The sequence below is a fragment of the Sciurus vulgaris genome, assembly GCF_902686455.1.
Source record: "Sciurus vulgaris genome assembly, chromosome: 1".
In the NCBI taxonomy this organism is placed as follows: Eukaryota; Metazoa; Chordata; class Mammalia; order Rodentia; family Sciuridae; genus Sciurus; species Sciurus vulgaris.
In genome coordinates, this window is record NC_136461.1 from 195,250,096 (window position 1) to 195,276,205 (window position 26,110).

Genomic DNA, 26,110 nt, shown 5'->3' on the forward strand with positions numbered 1-26,110 from the left:
AAGAAACATCTAAGAATCCCTTCTGTGTACAACTTTCCAACTCTATATGGGTGTATTTGAAATACATCCAAATAAGAAAACAGTACAGGGAATCTTTCTGATCTTAGTCTAGGTAATGATTTCTTAAGTACACCAAAAGCACAATACATAAAAGAAAAGAATAATACTAATGAAGATCCATTGATAAATCTTTTATTTTCCTTTCTTGAACAATCACTGCTAAGAGAATAAAAAAACAAGATTGGAAGAAATACTTATAAAGCATATGTATGATGAAGGGTTATATCTAGGATGTGTGTGTGTGTGTGTGTATATTAAAGTCTCCAGAATTCTAAGAGAATAAATTTCTATTCTAAATTTACACCAGCAAGTGTGTGGTAATTCATTAGGACAGCCTCAGAAAAACTTGTACGTGACCTTATAACAGCACTGAAAGTGGGGATAATAGTACTACCTAAATAGTAAGTCTGGTATGAGAATTATTTAAATGAGTCAATATAGTGGTAAAATATATAAAAGAATGCCCCACACCTAATAAGCACTACAGAAGGGCTAAGTAAATTTTTACAAAAAGAACTCTGATGTTAACACAACCTGCTGTTTTGCTGTCCTGCCATGGGTGGAGTGGACATCACAAAACAGAAGCCTCTTGTCAGATTACAGGATTGAAAACGTGAGGATGGTGAAAAGGTGATGAATAGACTATTCGTCTATAAGATTCTTTGGTGCCTAAAAGTTCTAGAAAGAAACCCTTCAATCCTCAATGCGTTTATCTCTATACAATCCCTAAATGCAGTTTATAACGGAAAGGAGGCACCTTGCCTCTGTTGGCCGCCTAAAACCCATTCAAGGATCCAAAAGTACAGAATTCCTACGCTCCTTCTGCAGAAAACTACCATTCCCAGAAGGCATCGGGGTCCGGGGGGACGGACCTCTGAAGGGGCGGAGTCTAAGAGAAGGTCGTTGGGCGATTCCATTGTCTGGAGGGGCAGTCTGGGCGGAGTTTGGAAGGAATTCGCCTTCCGATTAGTTGTAAATAGAAAGGGGCGTCCGGCGCGTGGTTGGAACCGTCCACGGGGACCCGGAACGCCGCGGCGGGCGCTCGAACTTCCCGGGCTGGCAGCGCGGAGCCTGCCGGGAAGGCGCCGGGACAGTTACCCCGCCGACCCGCGGCCGCCGAAAGTGGGCTTCGACATGCAGAGCACCGACCTGGGCAACAAGGAGAGCGGGAAGATATGGCACCGCAAGCCATCCCCAGGCACTCGGGACGGGTAAAGGCGGCGGCCGGAGGGCGCGGGCTTGCGGAGGCAGCTGGATGCTGTCGGGGGCGGGTCCGCGCTGGAGTGGCGTTCGAGGGGCAGCCTTGGGCAGTGATGCGAGGGCCGGGCAGGGCTTCGGGTTCTGGCTCCGACCCTGCCCAGCATCCTGGGTCGGGGGACCTCGGGAGGAGTGGACCGCAGAGACACCCATTCCCTCTGGGGTGGGACGGGTCCCGGCCACCGTGCTGCTGGAGCAGGAGGTTCTCAGATTTACCTGAGAGAATCTGCGCTCTGGTGAGTGCCAGCGCTCTGCCTGCTGTAATCATCCGTGTCCGGGTGGCACTTCTGGCACGTACTTCGTGCTCAGTTAGTATTTAAGTGTCGAGCTGGAAAAGAACTCTAGGAGGGACGAGGGAAGGAGCGCAGTACACGTTAGTACAGACTGAAGTTTATCCATCCTTACCATTGCATGCTTTAGACACGCATGCATGCATTAGCTATTTGTTGAGCACCTAGTATGTGCCAAGCACCCTTCTAAGCGCTGTAGGAGAAGAGTAGAACAGAACACACTAACAGTTCTCTGGAGTTTACACACAGACGTGTACATGAGGGGCAGAGGGTTGCTTCTGTAATGCTGAAGGCCTTGTAGGACAGCCAGCGATGCTTTTCATTCTTTTCCTAGTTTTCTGCGCTGTTTGAGGCCCTGGCTCCTTGTATGACTTCAGTGGAAGTGAGACCGTTTAAGTTCCCATTACCGCATGTCAGAGTGATCTTAGTGCCTCGCGGGCTTTGCTGCAACGAATGGGCTCATGTTTCAGTGTTTCTTATTGTAGTGATTTTTCTGTTGATTTTGGTTGCTCCTCAGCAAATCAACAAACTGGCCACTTTGTATGCCCACGGCGCAGTCCTGGAGCAGCTGCGTGTTTGGTTTCTAGTTGCTGTCCATCTTTTTAAATCAATTCTGCTGTCCTCTCAAGGAAAAACCCCTCCACTCCATTGGATAAAAATTTTTGCCTAAAGTGAAGGGGTTTTTCCTTTCCAAATTTGAAGTTTGTTTAAATACCACCCCTGCCTCTGGTAGTCTATAAATGTTCTAAGAGTTGTAGCCAACCCACCCGTATTTTTTTCTTGCTGTTACCAAGTAGAGTTGCATGCAAGATATTCACACGTCTTTGTTTATTTCTTCCATCAAAACATGGCTTTCTTTCTTTTTTTCTTTGTTCATTAAAACCCATTGTTTATGGAGGTCAGAGAGGAAAATAGCTCTGACTAAGGAGTTGGAGACATTTAGTTGAAGGAAGTGTTGACTTACCCTTTCTGTGATCTTAGACTAGTTATCACTGTAAGCCCTAATGAGCAGACTTACTAGACACTGTTGTCTTATAAATTTGATGCCCAGTAAATGTTTGATGTTCTTATGTTCATGAACTGGGGAACTGTCAGGCAACCTAAGAGCAAATGAAAAACTGCTCAAAAATAGATACTTATGTGTGATTTTTTTTTCTTTCTTTCTAGGAGTAGAAATTGAACCTAAGGGCACTTAACCAATGAGCTATGTCCCCAGCCCTTTTTATTTTTTATTTTGAAACAGTCTTATTAAGTTGCCCAGACTAGCCTGGAACTTGAGATCCTACTGCCTCAGCCTCCTGAGTAGCTTTTGTGTGCGATTTATATGAAAAATCAGGAACAGACTGGTGTGTTAGTTGTGAATTACATTTAGATGGTAGGATTAGTGGGGTTTTTTTTCCATATTTTGAACAATGATCATTTAATTTTCTCATCAGAACGTATAATGCTATAGAAAAAAGACTGGAGGGAAAGTTGTCTGTCCTCTCTGAGTTTTGATGGCCAGGAAACATTTCAGTACATCAGTTTTGTGTTTTTAACCCCTTGTGAACACAAAAATAAGCAGTGTAAAAATTCTGCTGTTGAATCTTCAAGGAAGTCTAAAAAAAGGATGGAAAGGGCTTCCTCCATTGCATTTCAATATGCCTAGTATAAGAAAAAGGTCCAAAAGGGGCCTCTGGGTACATTTGACAGTGGGGAACTCACTTAAAGTTGATGACATTGTAAGAATAATAACAGAGACAGGTCAGGATCAAAAATATCTTGTGCTCCAACCCCTTGAATGCATCCTGGGAGAAAAAAAGATTAAGCCACAGTTTTTGTATATGCTGGATTGTCCAACTCTCTCCTGGGATGAAATTGTTGTGTAAATTAAATGACAGATAATGTTCATAAGAACTGTTTCAGAATATGAATTTAAGAAAGGATTCAAAACTAGAAAACATAAAAGTTATAGATATGGAAATATATTTTAGTTCAGAAAATTAGAAGATACAAGAAATATTTCTGGATGAGAAAGTATCTTGTCTGGTAAAGTAATATTCTTGGGCTAATGTACAAGATGAAAGAGGACAAAATTAAGGATGTAAATTTGTGAATGTTTAAGTAAGTTGAAGGTTTGCAGAAGGTAAATCTTAAAAAGTTTATGTTTGTGATTAAATTGGCTGTAATTAGAATGGTCACTTGAAGTTATTTGAATTTTAATGTACTGCGATGAAGCAAAGTCTGAAACACTGATCTGCTCTTACCTATTGAGATAATTTTCATATATTTGCTAGGTTTTATTACTTGGGGAAACTAAGTCTTAAAGGAATTAGGATTTGCACCTCTTTTAAACTCCTAAATGATTACTTTGTAACTGGTTAAACAAACACCTGTTATTTAGGTTGTATCAATATAGTCCCGTACCCAAAATATATGTGATGAGATGTATGTATGCACCTGAGAACTGTATCTGCCCAAGCCTTATCTAAGTATTATGTAAAAGTTTATAAAATGAAAGTTTATGTAAGTTTATAAGCAAGATAACCAATACATGGTCTCTTTTATACATTGCCTCTGACATAGAAGGGCCACACTCTCATTTGAAGACCTGTCTTACATCTCTTTGCTTTGACTAAGTCAATTTCTGATCATTAACACTGTTTCCTAAATGAGTAAGAGATTTAAGGTTATCCTTTCTTTCTTTTTTTTTTTAATTAACCCATGCAGACCTGTGAGTACACTCTGAATTCTAAGTTGTACTTTGTTGTTGGATTTTTTTTTTCCAGTTTATTTATTTATTTATTTTTTCATTATATTTTTTGACAGTGATGAATAAATTTTTTAAAATTTTTCATACATGTATTTGGGGGGTAATGTCTGTCTCAATCTACTGTGTTTCCTATCCCCACTCACCCCATCCCTCCCCTTACTCCCTTCTGTACAATCCAAAGTTCCTTCATTCTTTCCTACCCACCCCTGATTATGAATCAGCATCCGCTTATCAGAGAAAACATTTGGCCTTTGGTTTTTTGGGATTGGCTTATTTCACTTACTATGATAGTCTCCAGTTCTATTCATTTACCTGCAAATGCCATAATTTCATTCTTCTTTAAGGTTGAGTAATATTCCTTTGCACATATGTATCACATTTTCTTTATCCATTCATCTGTTGAAGAGCATCTAGGTTGGTTCCATAGTTGTGCGAATTGAGCTGCTATGAACATTGAGGTGGCTGCATCACTGTAGTATGCTGATTTTAAGTCTTTGGGTATAAACTGAGCAGTGGCATAGCTGGGTCAAGTGGTGGTTCCATGCCAAGTTTTCTGAGGAATCTCCATACTTCTTTCCAAAGTGGTTGCACTAATCTGCAGTCCCACCAACAATGTAAGAGTGTATCTTTTTCCCCACGTCCTCGCCAACACTTATTATTGCTTGTATTTTTGATAATTGCGATTCTGACTAGAGTGAGGTGAAATCTTAAATCAACCTTGATTTGCATTTTTCTAACTGAAGAGATGATGAACATTTTTTCATATGTTTGTTGATTGATTGTATATCTTCTGTGAAGTATCTATTCAATTCCTTAGCCCATTTATTGATTGGGTTTTTTTTTTCCCTTTGGTTTTTTTTTTTTTTTTTTTCAAGTTCTTTATATATCTTGGAGATAAGTGCTCTGAGGTGCATGTGGTAAAGATTTTTTCTCATTCTGTAGGCTCGCTCCTCAAATTATTGTTTCCTTTGCTGAGAAGAAGCATTTTAGTTTGAATTCATCCCATTTTAATTTTGATTCTTAATTTTACTTCTTGCGCTTTAGAAGTTTTGTTGAGGAAGTTCGCCCTAAGCCAACATGATGAGGATTTTGACTTACTTTTTCTATTAGGCACAGGGTCTCTGTTTTAGTGCCTAAGTCTTTGATCCACTTTGAGTTGATTTTTGTGCAGGGTGAGAGATAGGGGTTTAATTTCATTTTGTTACATATGAATTTCCATTTTCCCAACACCATTTGTTGAAAAGGCTATCTTTTCTTCAGTTTCTATTTTTTCCCTTCCCCCCCACCCTTCCCACCCCTCTTTTCCCTCTATACAGTCCTTCGCTCCTCCATTCTTACCACCCTCCTTAACCCTAATCCTAAACCTAACGCTAACCCTAATGCTAACCCCTCCCACCCCCCATTATATGTACTCATCCGCTTATCAGCGAGATCATTCATCCTTTAGTTTTTTGAGATTGGCTTATCTCACTTAGCATGATATTCTCCAATTTCATCCATTTGCCTGCAAATGCCATAATTTTGTCATTCTTTATGGCGGAGTAATATTCCATTGTATATATATGCCAAAGTTTCTTTATCCATTCATCAATTGACAGACATCTAGGTTGGTTCCACAATCTGGCTATGGTGAATTGAGCAGCAATGAACATTGATGTGGCTGTATCTCTGTAGTATGCTGATTTTAAGTTCTTTGGGTATAGGCCAAGTAGTGGGATAGCTGGGTCAAATGGTGGTTCCATTCCAAGCTTTCTGAGGAATCTCCACACTGCTTTCCAGAGTGGCTGCACTAATTTGCATCCCCACCAGCAATGTATGAGCAACCTTTTTCCCCACATCCTCGCCAACACCTATTGTTGCTTGTGTTCTTGATAATCGCCATTCTAATTGGGGTGAGATGGAATCTTAGGGTAGTTTTGATTTGCATTTCTCTTATTACTAGAGATATTGAACATTTTTTCATATATCTGTTGATTGCTTGTACATCTTCTTCTGTGAATTGTCTGTTCATTTCCTTAGCCCATTTGTTGATTGGGTTATTTGTATTCTTGGTGTAGAGTTTTTTGAGTTCTTTATATATTCTGGAAATTAGTGCTCTATCTGAAGTATGAGTGGCAAAGATATTCTCCCACTCTGTAGGCTCTCTCTTCACATTACTGATAGTTTCCTTTGCGGAGAGAAAGCTTTTTAGTTTGAATCTATCCCAATTGTTGATTCTTGCTTTTATTTCTTGTGCTATGGGAGTCCTGTTAAGGAAGTCTGCTCCTAAGTCAACAAGTTGAAGATTTGGACCTACTTTTTCTTCTATAAGATGCAGGGTCTCTGGTCTGATTCTGAGGTCCTTAATCCATTTTGAGTTGAGTTTTGTGCAGGGTGAGAGATAGGGGTTTAGTTTCATTCTGTTGCATATGGTTTTCCAGTTTTCCCAGCACCATTTGTTGAAGAGGCTATCTTTTCTCCATTGCATATTTTTGGCACCTTTGTCTAGTATGAGAAAATTGTATTTATTTGGGTTTGTGTCCATGTACTATATTCTGTACCATTGCTCTACCTGTCTATTTTGGTACCAATACCATGCTGTTTTTGTTACTATTGCTTTGTAGTAGAGTTGAAGATCTGGTATTGTGATACCCCCTGCTTCGCTCTTTCTACTGAGGATTGCTTTAGCTATTCTGGGTTTTTTATTCTTCCAGATGAATTTCATAATTGCTTGCTCTATTTCTGTAAGGTACATCATTAGGATTTTAATTGGAATTGCATTGAATCTGTATAGCACTTTAACTAGTATGGCTGTTTTCACAATATTAATTCGGCCTATCTAAGAACATGGGAGATTTTTCCATCTTCTAAGGTTTTCTTTAATTTATTTCTTTAGTGTTCTGTAGTTCTCATTGTAGAGGTCTTTCACCTCTTTTGTGAGATTGATTCCCAAGTATTTTATTTTTTTTGATGCTATTGTGAATGGGGTAGTTTTCCTAATTTCTCTTTCTGAAGATTCATCACTTATGTATAAAAATGCATTGGATTTATGAGCATTGATCTTGTAACCTGCTACTTTACTGAATTCACTTATGAGTTCTAAGAGTTTTCTGGTGGAATTTCCAGGTTCCTCTAAATATATAATCATGTCGTCAGTGAACAGGGATAGATTGAGTTCTTCTTTTCCAATTCGTATCCCTTTAATTTCTTTGGTTTGTCTAATTGCTCTGGCTAGAGTTTCAAGGACGATGTTGAATAGAAGTGGTGAAAGAGGGCATCCCTGCCTTGTTCCAGTTTTTAGGGGGAATGCTTTCAGTTTTTCACCATTTAGAATGATATTGGCCATGGGCTTAGCGTAGATGGCCTTTACAATGTTAAGGAAGGTTCCCATTATCCCAATTTTCTCTAGTGTTTTGAGCATAAAGGGATGCTGTATTTTATCAAATTCTTTATCTGCATCTATTGAAATAATCGTGTGATTCTTAAGTTTAAGTCTGTTGATATGGTGAATGACATTTATTGATTTCCGGATGTTGAACCAACCTTGCATCCCTGGGATAAAACCCACTTGATCGTGGGGCACTATCTTTTTAATATATTTTTGTATGCGATTTGCTAAAATTTTGTGGAGAATTTTTGCGTTGATGTTCATTAAGGATATTGGTCTGAAATTTTCTTTCCTCAATGTGTCTCTGTCTGGTGTAGGTATCAGGGTGATATTGGCTTCATAGAATGAGTTTGGGAGGGTTCCCTCCTATTCTATTTCATGGAATTACTTTGAGAAGTATTGGAATGAGCTCTTCTTTAAAGGTTTTGTAGAACTCGGCTGAGAACCCATCTGGTCCTGGACTTTTCTTTGTTGGTAGGCTTTTGATGACCTCTTCTATTTCATTGCTTGAAATTGTTTTATTTAAGTTGTGTATGTCCTCCTTGTTCAGTTTAGGTAATTCATATGTCTCTAGAAACTTGTTGATGTCTTCAAGGTTTTCGGTTTTGTTGGAGTATAGATTTTCAAAATAGCTTCTAATTATGTTTTGTATTTCACTCGTGTCTGTTGTGATATTTCCTTGTTCATTCCTAATTTTATTAATTTGAGTTTTCTCCCTCTTTCTCTTTGTTAGTGTGGCTAAGGGTTTATGAATTTTGTTTATTTTTTCAAAGAACCAACTATTTATTTTGTTAATTTTTCCGATTGTTTCCCTTTGTTTCAATTTGGTTGGTTTCAATTTCGGCTCTGATTTTAACTATTTCCTGTCTTCTACTACTTTTGGTGTTGGGCTACTCTTCTTTTTCAGGGCTTTGAGCCATAGTGTTAAGTCATTTATTTGTTGATTTCTACTTCTTTTGTTGAATGCACCCCATGAAATAAATCTTCCTCTAAGTACCGCTTTCATAGTGTCCCAGAGATTTTGATATGATGTGTCTTTGTTCTCGTTTACTTCTAAGAATTTTTTTATTTCCCTCCTGATGTCTTCTGTTATCCATTCATCATATAATAGTGTAGTATTTAATCTGCAGGTATTGGAGAAGTTTCTGTTTTATATTCTGTCATTTATTTCTAATTTCAGTCCATTAAGATCTGATAGAATACAAGGTAGTATCTCTGTCTTCTTGTATTTGCTAACAGTAGCTTTGTGGCATAAAATATGGTCTATTTTAGAGAAGGATCCATGTGCTGCTGAGAAGAAAGTGTATTCATTCTTTGTTGGATGGTATATTCTATATATGCCCATTAAGTCTAAATTGTTGATTGTGTTATTAATATCTATGGTTTCTTTATTCAGTTTTTGTTTGGAGGATCTATCCAATGGTGAGAGAGGTGTGTTAAAATCGCCTACTATTATTGTGTTGTGGTCTATTAGATTTCTGGAATTAAGAAGGATTTGTTTGACGTACATGGATGAGCCAATGTTCGGGGCATAGATATTTATGATTGTTATGTCTTGCTGATTTATGCTTCCCTTAAGCAGTATGTAATGTCCTTCTTTATCCCTTCTGACTAGTTTTGGCTTGAAGTCCACATTATCTGAAATGAGAAGGATACTCCCAACTTTTTTGCTGTGTCCGTGTGCATGGTATGTTTTTTCCCATCCTGTCACCTTTAGTCTATGGGTATCTCTTTCTATGAGATGAATCTCTTGCAGGCTTAAGATCTTGCAGGCTATTGTTGGATTTTTCTTTTTAATCCAATCTGCCAGTCTGTGTCTTTTGATTGATGAGTTCAGGCCATTAACATTCAGGGTTATTATTGTGATGTGATTTGTATTCCCAGTCATTTGACTAATTTTTGTTTTCTGACATGATTTGGTTTATCCTTTATTTGGCTATTCCTTTAGGCTAGTTCCTCCCATTGCTGATTTGCATCATTGTTTTTCATCTCTTCCTCATGGAATATTTTGCTGAGAATGTTCTGTAATGCCGGCGTTCTTTTTGTAAATTCCTTTAGCTTTTGTTTATCATAGAAGGATCTTATTTCATCGTCAAATCTGAAAGTAAGTTTTGCTGGGTATAAGATTCTTGGTTGGCGTCTGTTTTCTTTCAGGGCTTGGTAAATGTTGTTCCAGGCCCTTCTAGCTTTTAGGGTCTGGATTGAAAAAATCTGCTGATTTCCATTTTATTTCCATTTTATTCTTGAGATTTGGGAAATTTTCTGCTATTATTTCATTGATTAGGTTGTTCATTCCTTTGGTTTGTATCTCTGTGCCTTCCTCAATCCCAGTAATTCTTAAATTTGGTCTTTTCATGATGTTCCATAATTCTTGGAGGTTCTGTTCATGATTTCTTACCATCTTCTCTGTTTGAGCAATTTTATTTTCAAGATTAAATATTTTGTCTTTGTTGTCTGAGGTTCTGTCTTCCAAGTGGTCTAGTCCATTGGTGATGCTTTCCATTGAGTTTTTTAGTTGGTTTATTGTTTCCTTCATTTCAAGGATTTCTGTGTTTTGGGTTTTTTTGTTGTTGTTGTTGTTTTTTAGAATCTCTATCTCTTTGTTGAAATTATCTTTTGCTTCCTGCAGTTGCTCTTTCAACTGCTTATTGGTATGATCATTCATTACCTGCATTTGCTCTCTTACCTCATCCTTTGCTTCACAAATCATTTTAATTGTGTATATTCTGAACTCCTTTTCTGACATTTCTTCTACCATATTGTCACTGGATTCTATTAATATAGAATCTAGGTTTGTTTGGATCATTTTCTTCCATTGTTTTTTCATGTTGTTCATGTATCTTCCCCTCTAGCAGTGCAGATCTGGGGTACTGCAGTGTCCCCCTTATTGGCTTATAGTGACCCTATAGGTTTCTAAAACCTTTTGTTTAAGGGGGAGATCAATATTAGCAGTTTCCAGTTCAGACAGTATGCAACCCTAGACCAAATAGCCCCATGAGGACATTAACAATTTTGTCATAATAAACAGAATGAGTTCAATTATTATCTTCAGTATAACAAATAGATTTGCAATAAGGCCTGCAGTTCCTAATGGAGGACAAAGAGGAGGTGGTGGGGTGTAGGATGTAGCTGTTAATAGGATAAGAAAAGAATATATGGAAGTTCTAGATAATAGAAAGCATGAGAGTGTAATCAAAAGAAGTTGGTTGTTAGCATGTGGAAAGGGAGAAAGAGACTCTGAGGGAACAGGTAAACAAAAGGAAAAGAATGAGAAAAGCAAAGAAATTAAAACTTAAAATTTTTCAATAAGGAGAAAAAAGAAAATCTACACTTTAAGAGTCATATGGTATTCAAACCTCCCAGTCTTCAGTAGCCTGATGTATGAGAGATACCTTATAATGAGCTTCCAGTCTCCAGCAGGTGTCTCAGAATGGGATTTGCCCCACCTAAAGATGGAAGATACAGCTTCCAGGATTATCCAAGATGGCTTCTCTGGCTTCCAAATGGGTTGGCAAATGGGGAGCTGCAGCTAGGGGTGTGGGCGTGGTTACTTGGAGGTCCTGGAGGTGGGGTGTGTTTGGTGTGGTTTTGGGATCCTGGAGGTGGGGTGCAATCAGTTGGTCTGGGGGTCCTGGTGTTCGGGTGCAGTCAGTCAGTCTGGGTGTCCTGGTGGCAGGGAGCAGTCAGTCAGTCAATGTGAGGGCCCCGAAGGCAGGGAGTGATTGGTCCGTCCAAGGGATCCTGGAGACCGGGCTCAGTCAGTCTGGCCAGGGGTCCTTGGTGCCTGTCTGTTGTCTCAAAATGGCAGCAGCCACATGTAACCAAACCTGCAGGTACTGTGACAGTGAACTTCCAGGCAACAGCAGGCAGCTGGTGCTCCACTGGTTGTCTGCGGTCAGTTTGCTGACTGCTGTCGGACGATTGGGAGTTGTGCCTCAGGGGATGGGTGATGGATAGGTGATAGGCAGGCGATAGGCAGGCGATGGACAGGCAAGCGACAGGCAAATGGCAGATGATAGGCACCTGACAGTGAGCAATTTGCACTCAAAAAGGTGTCAATATGCTGGCAGACTGCAGGTGATCACAGTAGACAAATGGGGTAAACAGCAGGTGATCAATAAGCAGCAAAAACTGCCTTACCAAGAAACACATATCCTCTGCTGGAAACCCAAGTTATGGAAGGAGAAGGAATGCAGCCTCCCTCTAGTCCACCTTCTTGGATCCCTCTATTTGATTCTTGAAATTGAGAATGGTTTGTTTGATGTTCGTAAGTACTCCATTGTTTATTTGGGGCATATATATTTTTTATTGTTATGTCTTATTGGTGTATGATTGCCTTAAGCAGAGAAATGTACTTCTGACTAACCTTGGTTTGAAGTCCACATTGTCTGGTATGAAGATGGAAACCCCTGCTTATTTACATAGTCCTTGTGACTGGTACGTTTTTTCTCAGCCTTTGACCTTCAGTTTGTGGATGTCTTTTCCTACAAGGTGAGTCTCTTGAAGATAGCATATTGTTGTTTTTTTTTTTTTTTTTTTTTTTTAATACAATCTGCCACTCTATCTTTTGATTGATGAGTAAGGCCATTAACATTCAGAGTTATTATTGAGATATGATTTGTATTCAGAGTTCCTTTGGTTTATTTTTGTATTTTGCTGAGAGAATGTTCTGTAGTGCAGCCTTTCTAGTTGTGCATTCTTTTAACTTTTGTTTATCATGGGCGGTTTTTATTTCATCTTCAAATCTGAAACTTAATTTTGCTGGATATGAAATTCTCAGTTGGCATCTATTTTCTTTCAGAGCTTGATATGTGTTATTCCAGAGCCTCCTGGCATTGAGGGTCTGGGTTGAGAAATCACCTGAGATCTGAATTGATTTCCCCCTATATGTAATTTGGTTTTCTTCTCTTGCAGCCTTTAAAATTCAATCCTTATTCTGTATGTTAGTCATTCTCATTATAATGTGCCTTGGTGTAGGTCTGCTGTAATTTTGTACATTTGGGGTTCTGTAAGCCTCTTGTAGTGATTTTCCATTTCATTCTTTAGATTCAGGAAGTTTTCTCATATTACGTTATTGAAAAGATTGTGCATTCCTTTGGTTTGTATCTCCATGCCTTCTTCAATTTCGACAACTCTTAAATTTGGTCTTTTCCTGTTATCCCATATTTCTTGGAAGTTTTGTTCATGGTTTCTTACCTTCTTCTCTATGCAGTCAACTTTATTTTCAGGAGTATATTTATCTTCATTGTCTGAGGTTCTGTCTTCCAAGTGGTCTAGTCTGTTGGTGATACTTTCCACTGAATTTTAAATTTGATTTATTATTTCCTTCATTTCCAGGATTTCTGCTTGATTCCTTTTTATAATCTCTGCCTCTTTATTCAAGTCATCTTTCACTTCCTATATTTTCTCTCCAATAGCATCCTTATTTCAAAGATCAATTTTTTTAAAAAATATTTTTAATTATAGATATACATAACACCTTTATTTTATTTATTTATTTTTATGTGGTGCTGAGAATTGAACCCAGTGCCTCACATGTGCTAGGCAAGTGCTCTGCGACTGAGCTATAGCCTCAGCCCTCAAAAATCAATCTGACTATGTATTTTCTAAACTCCATCTCTAACATTTCTTCTACTGTGTCGTCTATGGATTCTATTGTTGGAACATCTTGGTTTGTTTGAAGCACTTTGTTCCCTTGGTTTTTCATGTTGTTTGTATGTCTTCTTATCTAGCAGTAAGAAGCTGAGGCAGTACAGATTCTACCTTGTAATCTTTTAGGGTCCCTAAAGACTTCCAGTACCTCGCCTTTAAGGGGGAGACCAGTATTAACAGCACCTAATGCAAAGAGTATACCACCTTAAACCAAATGACTCCTATTAAGGCATTTACAGTTTTGTCACAATAGACAGAAATAAAGTGTGCAATTATTGTCTACAATATGAACAGTAAGTTTGCTAAAAGGGTTTACCATTTCAAATGATGAACAATGAGGGAACAGAAGTAGCATAAGATGTGATGTTTATGAGGGAGAGGGAGAGAAGATAAGATGTAAAAGTTTATATTAAGAGCAAGGAAGGAATTAATAGAGGTTGGCTGTTAGTATGAGAGAAGTGAGAAAGAGAATCTAGGGAGAGGTAAGAGAAAAAATACGTGCAGATTATTTTTAAAAAGTAAAAATATGGGAATATACAACAAAACTGTCACATACTATTCAGACATCCCATTCCTCTATAAACTGAAGCATGATAAATAGTTGGATTCAAAGACAGTAGAGGTATGAGACAGAGGGCAAAAAAAGAAAAAGAAAAAAAAAGGAGGTAAGTCTCAATGGAAAATTGAATGATTGCTTCTGTTGACTTTCAGAAATTTTCTCAGCTTCCCTTCTCCACTGATAGGTGGGGTTGTCTAATGTTTGATGTTAGTTCCAGTCCAGTGGATGCCAGACTGGATCGGTAGGTGAGCCAATAGCAAGATGCTTCACACCCTCTTGCAGTCTTCCCACCTGTTGTTGCTGGCCCCTTCCTTCCCTGCACACCTGAGGACTCAGAGCTAGAGAGAGTCCAGTTTTCTCCAACCTGTGCTCTTCCCTGGGGAATTGCCCCCTAATCTCTGGCTTTCCATAGACTTGCCAGACCCAGACTGGCCCATGCAAACTCAGCTGCAATCTGATGAACCTGGGCCTCAGCTTTCCCAGACCATGCCTTGCTGCAGTCCCAAGATCTCAATGCCCTTGCAGAGACCACCAGGCATGCATTCACACAAAGGAGCTGCCCTGCAAAGAGGCAGCCAGATGGCAGCCACTACCACATCAAGACCTCAGGTGCAACTAGATCTGCAGGTACCCCAATGTATCTCCAGGTCCAGGCCTGAGTCCCCAGACCGAGGTGGCCATGCCCCAAGATGGCATGGCCATGGTAGTAAACCTTGCAGGTCCTGACCGTTGTCCCAAAATGGCAGCAGTCACGTGTAACCAAACCTGCAGGTACTTTCACGATGGACTTCCAGACAATAACAGGCAGCAGGCAATCCGCTGGCGGTCTACGGGCAGTCTGCAGGTCAGCTGGTGGACCTTGAGTGGTGGGTAATGAGTAGGTGAAAGACAGGCTATGGGCAGGCAAGAGGCAGGCAAACGGGCAAATGGCGGATGATAGGCAGCAGTCAGTGAGTGATCCTTACTCAAAAAGCAAGTGATACACTGGCAGACAAGGGTGATCACGGTGGCAGGGGATTGGAGGGCAGCAACGACTGCCTCACAGAGAAACAGAATTTCCTCTTTTTGAATCCTGAGTTATGGAGTGACAAGGAATGCAACCTCCCTTTAGTCTGCCTAAATTGTATCTTCCCTAAATTGTACTTTAGATGTTAAACTTAGTTAAATGTAAAGCTTGGCACTTTGCAAAGTTGGTGTTCTCCAAACTAAAATTATCTGCAGCAAAAGTCTCAGATTTGTATAGAAATAACAAAGTTTGGTATTTATTCATGTCATTTGATGTTTTATAGCTGTATAAAATAATCTGTTGTCAATAAGTTTTATATACAACTTTATGTTGCTCTTCACACTGAAACAGGAATTTAAATGTATTTTTTAGAAGGTAATAAGGAGAGCCTGATCTGTTTAAAGGTGACATTGTAAAACATGGAAGCATTATTCCACTTTTTCCACAAAACAAAAGTTAAACTCTCTCTTAGCCTGTCTTTGATTCATGTTTCAGGTGTAATGTTGTATTGTGTTATTTGTGAAGCGCCCCTCCTTACCTGAGATAAGCTCTGCCTCCCACCTTACTCCATTTTAGAATGGCTCCAAAAGAGACTAGACTTCAGCTCATTTAAAGTTGTGTTTAAAAGATTGTTGTTTTTTTTTTTTTCTGTAAAGATTGCTATGATTTCACATGGGATATAATCCATAACTAAGTAAAGATTCAAGATTATGAAAGTCATTTTTCTTGGTTCATAGCTAGTCCAAAAAAAAAAAAAATTCTGTTGCCTCTCATGTGTCTTAAGAGCTGTTTATTTAAATAAACATGAAGAAAATGTTTAATCCACATAATTCAATTTAGTGTGCTTTAATGAGGTTTTAATGGAGATAGATATTTCTAATTAAAATTCAAAAATTCAGGACTGGGATTGTGTCTCAGTGGTAGAGCACTTGCCTAGCATGTGTGAAGCACTGGGTTCGATTCTCAGCACCACATATAAATAAATGAATAAAATAAAGGTCTAGCAACATCTAAAATATTTTTCTTTTAAAATCAAAAATTCATAATAATCAATTAAGATAAACTTAAATGATTAAAAATTATTGTCTCAATAAAGAATGACATTGTTCTGTTCTTCAGGACCAGAATTTGCACATATATATCGTCTTGAGTTATTTAATGATAGAAGTTTTATAAATGGTTTTCTTTTAGCAGGTATATCACATAGGATACTCATCTCAAAAAATAGTAACTCTAGACAAATGTGGCTGTACATTCTTAATAAAGTTTGTCCATGAAAGTAGCATGTGATCACTAACCAATATGTATAAAATGTGGAAAAGTAAAAAGAAGGGGGAAATCATTTATATTCCTGTAACCTGCAGATGACTGCTATGAGTTGGAAGTTGGATGTGTTCATCCTTTTTCCCTATGTAAAGGGTTTTCTTTTTCTTTTATTCCATTTTTTTCTTTTAATTGTGCATGTGTGTTTACATGTATGTACATATCAGCTGTTTAAAATCTAAGGTTAGAATGTTTTTCATATAACATTTTAAGCGTTTTGTATATTTCTATAGGATACTATTAAAAATAAACTTAATCTTTGGATTAGAAGTGTGATTAATGTGGGTTTTAAAAGAATGACTGAAGGGCTGGGGTTGTGACTTAGTGATAGAGCACTCGCCTATCATGTCTGAGGCACTGGGTTTGATTCTCAGCACCACATATAAATAAAAATAAAGGTCCATCAACAACTAAAATAATATTTTAAGAAAATGAAAGATTGACTTAAGGCTTCATTCATTTAGCAGTCATTCCCTCCAAACCCCCACTCAGTGCCACTGAGCTATGCCCCCAGTTGCCTTAGCAGACATATTGGGTGCCTGTTGTGTACTCAGGGCTGGGAGCTGGGATAGAGTAATGAACATACAGTGATTCCTATCTTTATAGAACACACCTGTTAAGGTATTATGGTAGATCTTTGGAAGTGAAAATAGAACTCAGGTACACATAATTCACTTTGGACCATTTGCTATTACAAAGCCAAAAATATTATATCCTGTTGTCATATAATCATAAGTTATAAATACTGTTTATATGTATTGTTTTAATGCCTGTCTTAACTGCTAAACTGAGTTCCATGGTAACAAGGGTCATCTAGCAAAAAATTCTTAATTCCTGGCTTATTCAATGTCTATATAGTAAGTTTTAAAGTGTTTAATGAATAAATGAATAGTAGCTACTTTGATAATGAATAATTTTCTGGACTGTTTTCAGAAATCCTTGTAAGAAGCCAGGTGATGCACACGTGTAATCCCAGCAATTTGGGAGGCTGAAGCAGAAGGATTACAAGTTCAAGGTCAACCTAAGCATCTCAGCAAGACCCTAAGTAACTCAGTGAGATCCCATCTCAAAATAAAAAATAAAAAGGGCTAGGGACATAACTTAGTGGTTAAGCAACTCTGGGGTCAATCCCTGGTACCAAAAAAAAAAAAAAATATTCTCGTAAGATGGTTCTAGGGGAGAGAAGGAACAGCAACAGGAGAAAGAAGAATAATAGGTTGGCAAAAAACCTTCAAAATTAGTAAAATACACTATAAAAACTATTTTTCATATATCAGATAGAACTTGATGTAGAATTTATTTATTTATTTTAAGTTTTTAGTTGTCGATGGACCTTTATTTGTTTACTTACATATGGTGCTGAAAATTGAATCCAGGGCCTCACACCTGCTAGGCAAGTGCTCTACCATCCAGCCCCTTGATGTAGAATTTAATATTTTGTTTAATTTTGTTTTGACAGAATTATAGTCAACATCATTCATAACACTTCTGATTATCATCCAAAAGTTTTAAGATTTTTGAATGTGGCTTTTGACGGCTCAGGTGATTGCTTGATTGCTGGGGACCATCAAGGAAATATCTATGTTTTTGACTTGCATGGAAACAGGTAATCAAATTCTTTTGACATTTACCTTATTTAACAAGTTATTCACTCACTATTTTAGTAACTTCCATTCATTATTGGTTCAGAAAGCTTTATTCTACTACATTTTAGGTACCTTACTTGTAAGTATTGAGAGGAGAAAGTAGGAAAGGATAGATACCATTCAATTTTTTTTTAGAGAATTACAGCTGTGGTTTTAATTGTATCTCTAGTAACTTATTCTTTCTTAAATTTAAAATTTCATTATTGCCAATTTGTTTTTCAGTTAATTTCTGGTACTTCGGTAGGCAATTTAGAAAAACATGACTTCCTTTGTACATTATTATTATGAACTAGATCTGAGAATTTTAAAGCATTACAAATCTGCACTCTTTTTCTTCTTCATTTTATCTTCTCTTGTAGAACAGTTTAGTCCCGAAGCAGGTATAATTGATCAAGGTGGGTTTCCATGCCGGGGTAGGTGGTGGAGAGCTGCAGTCAGAATCAGAGGCAGTCTGTGCGTGGGGTGGCAGTGATAGCAAGTTAGTTGAATATGTAGGAATTGGATCAGTACGTAAATATATTGGGGACGTGACAGCCAGCTTTCTCTCTATTGGAAAAGGGACTTATAAATATGGAAAGGGAGGAAACTAGGATGAACCTTGTGGTATGAGATTGGAGTTGGATACATCAGTGTGAACTCCTGGTTTGAATATATAAATATAGAGAGATATAGCTATGTGTTTGTATGTATGTGATAGAAATAAGTAGAGATGTGTGTGAGCATGAGAGAATTTTATGTACACATATTCCCGAGCTTTGTCCACTCAGAGGTCTGTGAACAACAACACACTGATAGCAATGTACATAACTTGTGCCTATTTCTTGTTTTTATTTTATTTTATTTTATTTTATTTTATTCTGGTACCAGGGATTGAACCCAGAGGCACTTTACCACTGAGCCACATCCACAGCCCTTTTTATTTTTTATTTTGAGACAGGGTCTCATTGTGTTGCTTAGGGCCTCCCCGAGTTGCCTAGACTGGCCTCAAACTTGTGATCCTCCTGCCTCAGCCTCCCAAATCGCTGGGATTACACTGCACCTGACCTATTTCTTGTTTTCTAAACATCATTCTTTATTAAAAGGAATCAGAGCCTTGAAGAAATGGGCAGTTTCAGAACAGGGGCAGGGCAGGGATATAGTACAGGATGAGCCTATAACATTTATTACCAGAAAGAAGAAATATTTCAAAGAATGATGGGGATGTGTCAAAAGGACATAGATGCCAGCTTGAAGGAGCTCCCTCTGGGAAGGGTAGATACCATTCAAATTGGATATAATTTGATCATCAAAATAATAGTAAAAAAAGATAAAATGAATAAATCATGTTAATAATTGATTATAATCCATAATAAAGATAAAAATCCACAAATTCCTGATGTAGTCAACAGTTTAATGAAGAATTAGATATTGCATAGTCATAAAGTACCTCCCCCCCAATTATTATTAATTATGAAGAAAAAAATAGTAATTTTACAATAAGGAGGTATAGCAGATACTACCTTAATCAAATGATTGAAGTTGCCAGGCACGGTGGCCCATAGCTGAAATATCAACAACTCAGGAGACTGAAGGAGGAGGATCACAAGTTCAAGGCCAGCCTCAGCAACTTAGTGAGACCCTGTCTCAAAATAAAAATGGCAAGGGATGTAGCTCAGTGTTAGATTACCCTTGGGTTTAATCCCTGAAGGAAAACAACAAATGATGAAACTTAATATAGCCAATAGGGACATGAGTCAAAATTGGTGTGCCACCTGATAAGATCAGTAAAAAGAACACATCATTTCTGTGATATTCCTGTCAAAAGATAAACTGATCTAATTGATGAAATCATCAGACAATACTAAACTACAGACATTCTACAGCAAAACTGTCCTGTATCCTCCACAAGTGTCATTGTCATGCACTTGTGCAGAATCCCCAGATGGACTGAATAGACATGACAGTCATTAATCTGGACTGATGATTTTACTATAAAGAACAACATGGGACAACTGGCAAAATTTGGGTGGGGTCTGAGGATCAGATGGTGGAAATATGTAAGTGTAATATTTTGATGGTTGTATTGTGGTTATGTAGAATTTTCTTTTTCATAGGAAACATGATCTTGGCAACTTATTCTCAAATAGTTCAGGAAAAGAAGAGGTCATATATGATTTTTTTTCCCTGTGGTTTATTAGGTAGAAATCTGTTAATCATATTTTTGTTCTTTAAAAAAATGTAATAATTCCAATTTTCCCACCCTTGATTCTTGCCCAACCTGCCCTGCCAATTCCCAGTCTTAAGTCAATACAGTTATCTCTTTGCTCCTGCTGCTGAATAAAACAAAACTAGTTGTTGAATGATAATAATAAATTTCAACTTCAGTGATTCTCAGCCCTTCATTTGCTTATTTATTTTTCTCATTCTCCACTGAGTATTGCCAAATTTTGACCAATTTCTTTGCCTCCTTCTGTTGGACACCGCCTAGCCTCCTAATTATGAGAATGTAGGTGCCTTCAAGCTTCCCTTACTTCTCCCCCATTGCAGCCTCAAATACGTCTGGAAATTCATCTGTGCATATCTCTTTGTTGCCTCATTCAAAATTTCTTCCAGTGCTAATCCCTATCTTACACAGACTCTCCTGGAACTTTGCCCCAAGAGTGTTCCTCTCTTATTTTGTCCATTGTCCCTTTTTGCTTTCTGTTGTATAAGAAAGAAAATAATTTTCCTTTACCCTCCTAAGTGTGTAGCTGGGGCTCCTATAGCAAGGGGAAAATGAACAAGTTATTAATGTGTTTCAGTGTATCACATGGGAGTACTCAGAAATGAGTGGCTTTAAAGCCAGTTTATATGACATCTTGTAACAATGAAGAATAAATATTTAGAGATGTGACAATACAAAAGAAAAGACCTTGATTCTCTAAGGGCAGTGAATTGTGGGAAGGCAGATATATGGGAACCTAATGACCAAGTAGTTTGTTATGTAGGTTCCTCAGATACCATTTTCAGGATGATGAGTTTTTAACTCTCTCTGATAATTAGCCTTGGTCTTACTGGTTTCTTCCTCCCTAGAAAGGGGAGGACTGGCACCCTAATGAATTTATGCAATTTATGTAGACTTTTAGTTAATGGAGGGAGGGCAGAGAACTTTTCTTGTATCTGCTACTTAACTTTTCATCTCAAACTAATTCTTATGCCAAAGCAGCACATTTTGGAGTGCATATCTGCCACTCTCACTGTGAACACTGAAGCAAACTGAGCAGTTAAGTCATAGAGCCAAGACTTAAAATCAGACATCATTATGAAACCCATGGGATACGCTCAGAGTCTTCCTAATTGCCCGATCCAAGGGTTTCTTTTCATGTCTCATTCTACCAAAGGACTAAATACTCATGTGTTACCCTCTCCCTGAAATTTTTTTTTCCTTTGACTTGAGGATACAGCTCTGCTGATTTTTCTGCCTATCTGATCATTTTATCCCTTGTTTTGCCGTCTCTTCTCCCAGTGTCTACCCCTGTACTACACTACCCAGGCATCTGTCTGTGGCTTCCTTCCTTCCATATTCCATGTGCTGTCTTTGGTAATCTGGTCACCACCAAGCCTCAGGCTTCACTTGCCATGTAAACACTGTTGACTCAGATCTATTAGAAATCTTCTATTAAGCTCATCAATAACTACTAGCTAGCTACATGTGGCTCTCGAGCCTTTGAAAGAGGTCTGATCCAAATTGAGATATGGGACAGATGTAAAACTAAAATACTGAATTTTGAAGACTTAGAATGAATGTAAAATTTGATTAATTACTGAAATGTTAGTATTTAGACACACACTGAATTAATAACATGTTGTTAAGATCAATTTTGCCTGATTATTACTTTTTTAATGTGACTCCTTAAAAATTTTTAATTACCCATGTGGCCCACATATTTGGACCACATGACTCTAAATATTTTACAAGAGCCTTAAACTCAACCTGTTAAAATGCGACAGTATTTCCTACTCTCAAGCTTTTGCCTAAGCTCTAAAGTTTAGGTGTTTTTGTAAATTAAACTCTAGCTATGTGCCAAGTGCTGTACTAAGCATACAACATGTACTTTTTATTTAATTATCACAACATCCCTATGAAAGATTCCTATTCTTACCTTCATTTTACACCTGAGAATTTCCTCCCCTCTGCCCATATTTAATGCATACCGAGTCTTTGTGCTTACCTTCTGAACCCTCTGCTTGTCCTTTCCATTATGTAGCCAGGTCTCTAGTTGAGGTTCTTTCTCAAAGCTTTCTTAATGAACTCCTTTTCTTACCTCTCTCTCCATCCATTGGCAGCAATTTGCCATTGCTGCCAGGAACATCTTCCTAAAAAACATGCTTGATCCTGATTTTGCTTTGCTAAAAACTTAATGGTAGCTTCCCATTTTGTGTAAGTAAAATTCAGACTCTTTAATACAACACTAACACCTTTCATAATCTACTTTTTAAGTCTGCCAAAATGGCTCATTTTTCTGGGCCACATTTTCCTCATATCTAAAGACTTCTCCAGCATAAAACTTGTGGATTATTTGTAGAATTTCTGATTCTAACTCAGTGATCTCTTCATAGGTTTAATCTTGTTCAGCGAACAGCACAGGCTTGCACGGCTCTGGCCTTTAATCTTCATAGGAAGTCTGAATTCCTTGTGGCATTAGCTGATTATTCTGTTAAATGCTTTGATACAGGTAAGAAGTCCTCCTCTTTGAGTTTTGAACCAGAGCAAAACATAGACTGAAGAACTGCAAGGTGTTAACCCATACAAATGCAGACACAGTGGCAAACCATGGGGTGGGGGTTGGGGACAGTCCCAGGACCATCCTCACTTCAGATCAGCTGCTTCCGGCTGCTTCCCAGCTCAGGTTCCCCAGCTACCCTCAGGTTCAGTGATTTATTGGAACAACTCACAGAACTTAGAAAAGCACTGTATTTGTGATTATAGTCTTAACAGAGCAAAAGGATACAAATTAGAGCCAGCCAAAGGAAGAGGTGCATAGGGTTTAATCTGGGAAGTTTCTAAAAGGGGAGCTTCCTTTGTCCTTAGGGACAGTTCCCTCCCAACACTGAAGTGTAGCAATCAGCACCAATATCACTGACCCAGGAAGTTCACCAAGCTGGGTGTCAGTTTTTATCACTATAAAGGCATGACTGAAATATTGCCCATGTGGTAGAATAAATTTCCAGTCCTCCTGCCCTCCCAAGAGGTTAGACTGATAGACCTTCTAATGATGTGATTGGTCTTTCTGCATGGCCAGGCCCCACTGAGTTCTCTCCTTAACATAAACCATTTCTACAAGGTCTGAGGGACCACCATGAGTAACAGGGGTTGGCAAATTATTTCCTAGGAGCCGAGACAAAAACCAGACCTCTCTTTGGAAGACAAACTCCAGACTCTATAGGTATAGGTTAAAAATAATAATAATAATTATATATATATATACACACACACACACACACATATACACACATGTATATATATGTTGTATATAATAATTTATACCACATTATATATTATACATATATTTCCATATAAAATATATATATTACATATACTTATTCATATTATATATAAATAAATACCTGTATATGTATATGTATGTATATAATATGAAAAAAGCATGCCCACTGTAGAAACTTTGGAACATTACAGAAAAGTGTGAGGATAAAATAAAAATTATAATTTTACTGCTCATATGTATATGTAAAATGTATATGTATGTATAACATATATACATATTGGGGGGGTTACTGGAGATTGAATTCAGAAGTGCTTTACTACCAATCTACATCTCCAGCCTTTTAATTTTTTTTTTTTTAATTTTAAGACAGAGTCTTACTAAGTTGCGTAGGACCTCTCTTAAGTTGCTGAGGCTGGCCTTGAACTTGCAAATCCTCTTGCCTTAGCATCCTGAGCTGCTGGGATTTTGTGTCACTGTGCCCATCTATACCACATTATATATATTTTTTTTATTGAGAATGTAAAGTACTGTCGAATAAACCTCTTACTCATAAAAAAATGTATTTTTTTCTTATTGAAGCAGTTGATGGTGTTATAATAGCTAGAAAGCTATATAAATTTTTAAAATAATATAGAGGGAAAAGAGGGGTGGGAGAGGTGGGGGGAAGGAAAAAATAACAGAATGAATCAAACATTATTACCCTGTGTAAATGTACGATTACGCAAATGGTATGCTGTTACTCCGTGTACAAACAGAAACAACATGTATCCCATTTGTTTACAATAAAAATAAATTAAAAAAAAATTAAAGAAAGAGTTAACATACCATATGGTGCACTCTTTCTCTTCTTCTTTTGATCTACATAAAGCACATTCTCTTAGACAGCAAATCCCAAACCCGGCTGGGTATCAGAATCACCTGCAAGCTTTTTAAAAATGTAAATTCCTAAGCTCCATCCCAGATACACCAAACTGGGTAGGATGGGACACTTGAGCCAAAGAATAGGTGTGTGCAATAAAATAATTACTTAGCCAATCGTGACATGTTAGGTTTTTAGACTGGCATTTGGGAATCCCTGCACTCAGAAGTTCTCAGAACATTAAGTAAAGACATATCAGTCATTTTGGAATGCTATTTTACAATAGACTTTCAGAAAGCAAGCATAGTAAGTGAAATAAACCAAACCCAAAAAACCAAAGGCTGAGTGTTTTCTCTAAGTGGATGCTGATACATAACGGGGGCCAGGGACAGGGAGAGGGTATGGGGAAAAAAAAATAATGACAACATACAAGTATTCCTGTTCTTTGATTTTATACATATTTGCTGATTTTAATCATCATAATCCATTGAGGTGAATATTGCTGTTATCCATTATCACCATTTTGCAGATGAGGAAACTGAAGCAGAGAGTAACTTAACCTACAGTCTTTAAGCCGCGAAGCCAGAATTACAACTCAAGAGTCTCTGTTCTCAGTCACTGTTCTACACTCTTCACAAAGAATAAAAAACAGTCATCCTTTAATAATGCCCAGGGATACAGTGTTTTTATGATGAGGTTCTTTCTAGTCTTTTCTGTGTACATTCTCTTTATATATAAACAAATGTATAACTAACCTTATCTTTGTTATTTTGTGTAATCATTTTATATATATCCTTAAAAATTCAAATAGTCTATTTTAGACTGGTAAGTAACATTCCCTGTATGACGTTTATAGTACCATAATTACTCATTCTATTACCTGTTGTTGGACTTCTAAACTGTTTTCTGTTTTTGTATTACAAATGTAACTATGACAAAAATTCTAAAAAATTGATACTTTGTACTCACCTGATTGCTTTTCTTAGATTCCACTATTTTCTTATCCTAGTTCCCAGATTTATACTCTCTTTTGTCTCATTGAATTGTCCCCCTTCCATGAAGCCCACCTCCTGAACTCCCTGAACTACCTCCTTTATTCTTTCCCTTCTCTGCCAAATCCTGCTTCTTCACAGCATCCATTGATGAATTCTGACTCTTGCATCTCCCACCATATACTACTGAGACTTCCGTCTCCCAAGTCATTAATTACTCCTGATTGTTTAGATCTTCTACCTGTCATCCTGCTTCTCAGTAGCATTTAACAGTGGGATTACTTTAAGAGTCTAGTTTTCACACTGTGGACTCTATTGATTCTCCTCCTGTCTTTCTGACTGCTTCTTAGTAGCCTCTCCTGGATTCTTTTAGTGGGTCCCAGACTTTTTTGGTCAAATTCAAAAAGTAGAAGAGCCTACTTAATGTATCAGTTTTTAATTTTGCTAGTTAACATTTGACAAAACATAATTTCATTTAATAAAACAAGGGACATTAAAAATAATACTTTAACATTAGCTTTATAAAAAAACTTACAGTATTATCCTTTTTCTCATTTTACTAAAGTTCAGTGAAAATCAATCATCAAGACCAGACTTCACACTGGTGCTGAAAACCTTGACTGTTTCCCTAAGAAATTCGTTCCTGTATCTTCGGTTTCGATCCATTTTGAGTGTTTCCAGGTTGACATCTTGTTTTCTGACTATTCTTGGTTCCATCTTTATGGAGGAAGGATTCTGGTCGTAAAAATAAAGTGTTCCCACTGTTGAAAACTTGAAAACATTACAGAAAAGTGTGGTGATAAAATAAAAATTACTATGATTTTACTATTCAGTGATAATTATCATGGATAGTTTTTGGTGTTTTCCCTACCAGGCTCTTTC

At 37.7% G+C, this 26,110-nt stretch overlaps 1 protein-coding gene across 1 annotated transcript in view; it reads left to right on the plus strand.

The window, feature by feature from the left end:
- The first annotated feature begins 1,064 nt into the window (after positions 1-1,064).
- Positions 1,065-26,110, plus strand: part of TBC1D31 (TBC1 domain family member 31) — a 99,473-nt gene continuing 74,427 nt past the window's right edge. Inside the window, exons 1-3 of the mRNA XM_079144048.1 lie at positions 1,065-1,271; positions 17,726-17,872; positions 22,491-22,606. Of these exons, the coding sequence (XP_079000174.1) occupies positions 1,195-1,271; positions 17,726-17,872; positions 22,491-22,606 (340 nt within the window). The 5' untranslated portion in view covers positions 1,065-1,194. The remainder of the gene's footprint in view (positions 1,272-17,725; positions 17,873-22,490; positions 22,607-26,110) is intronic.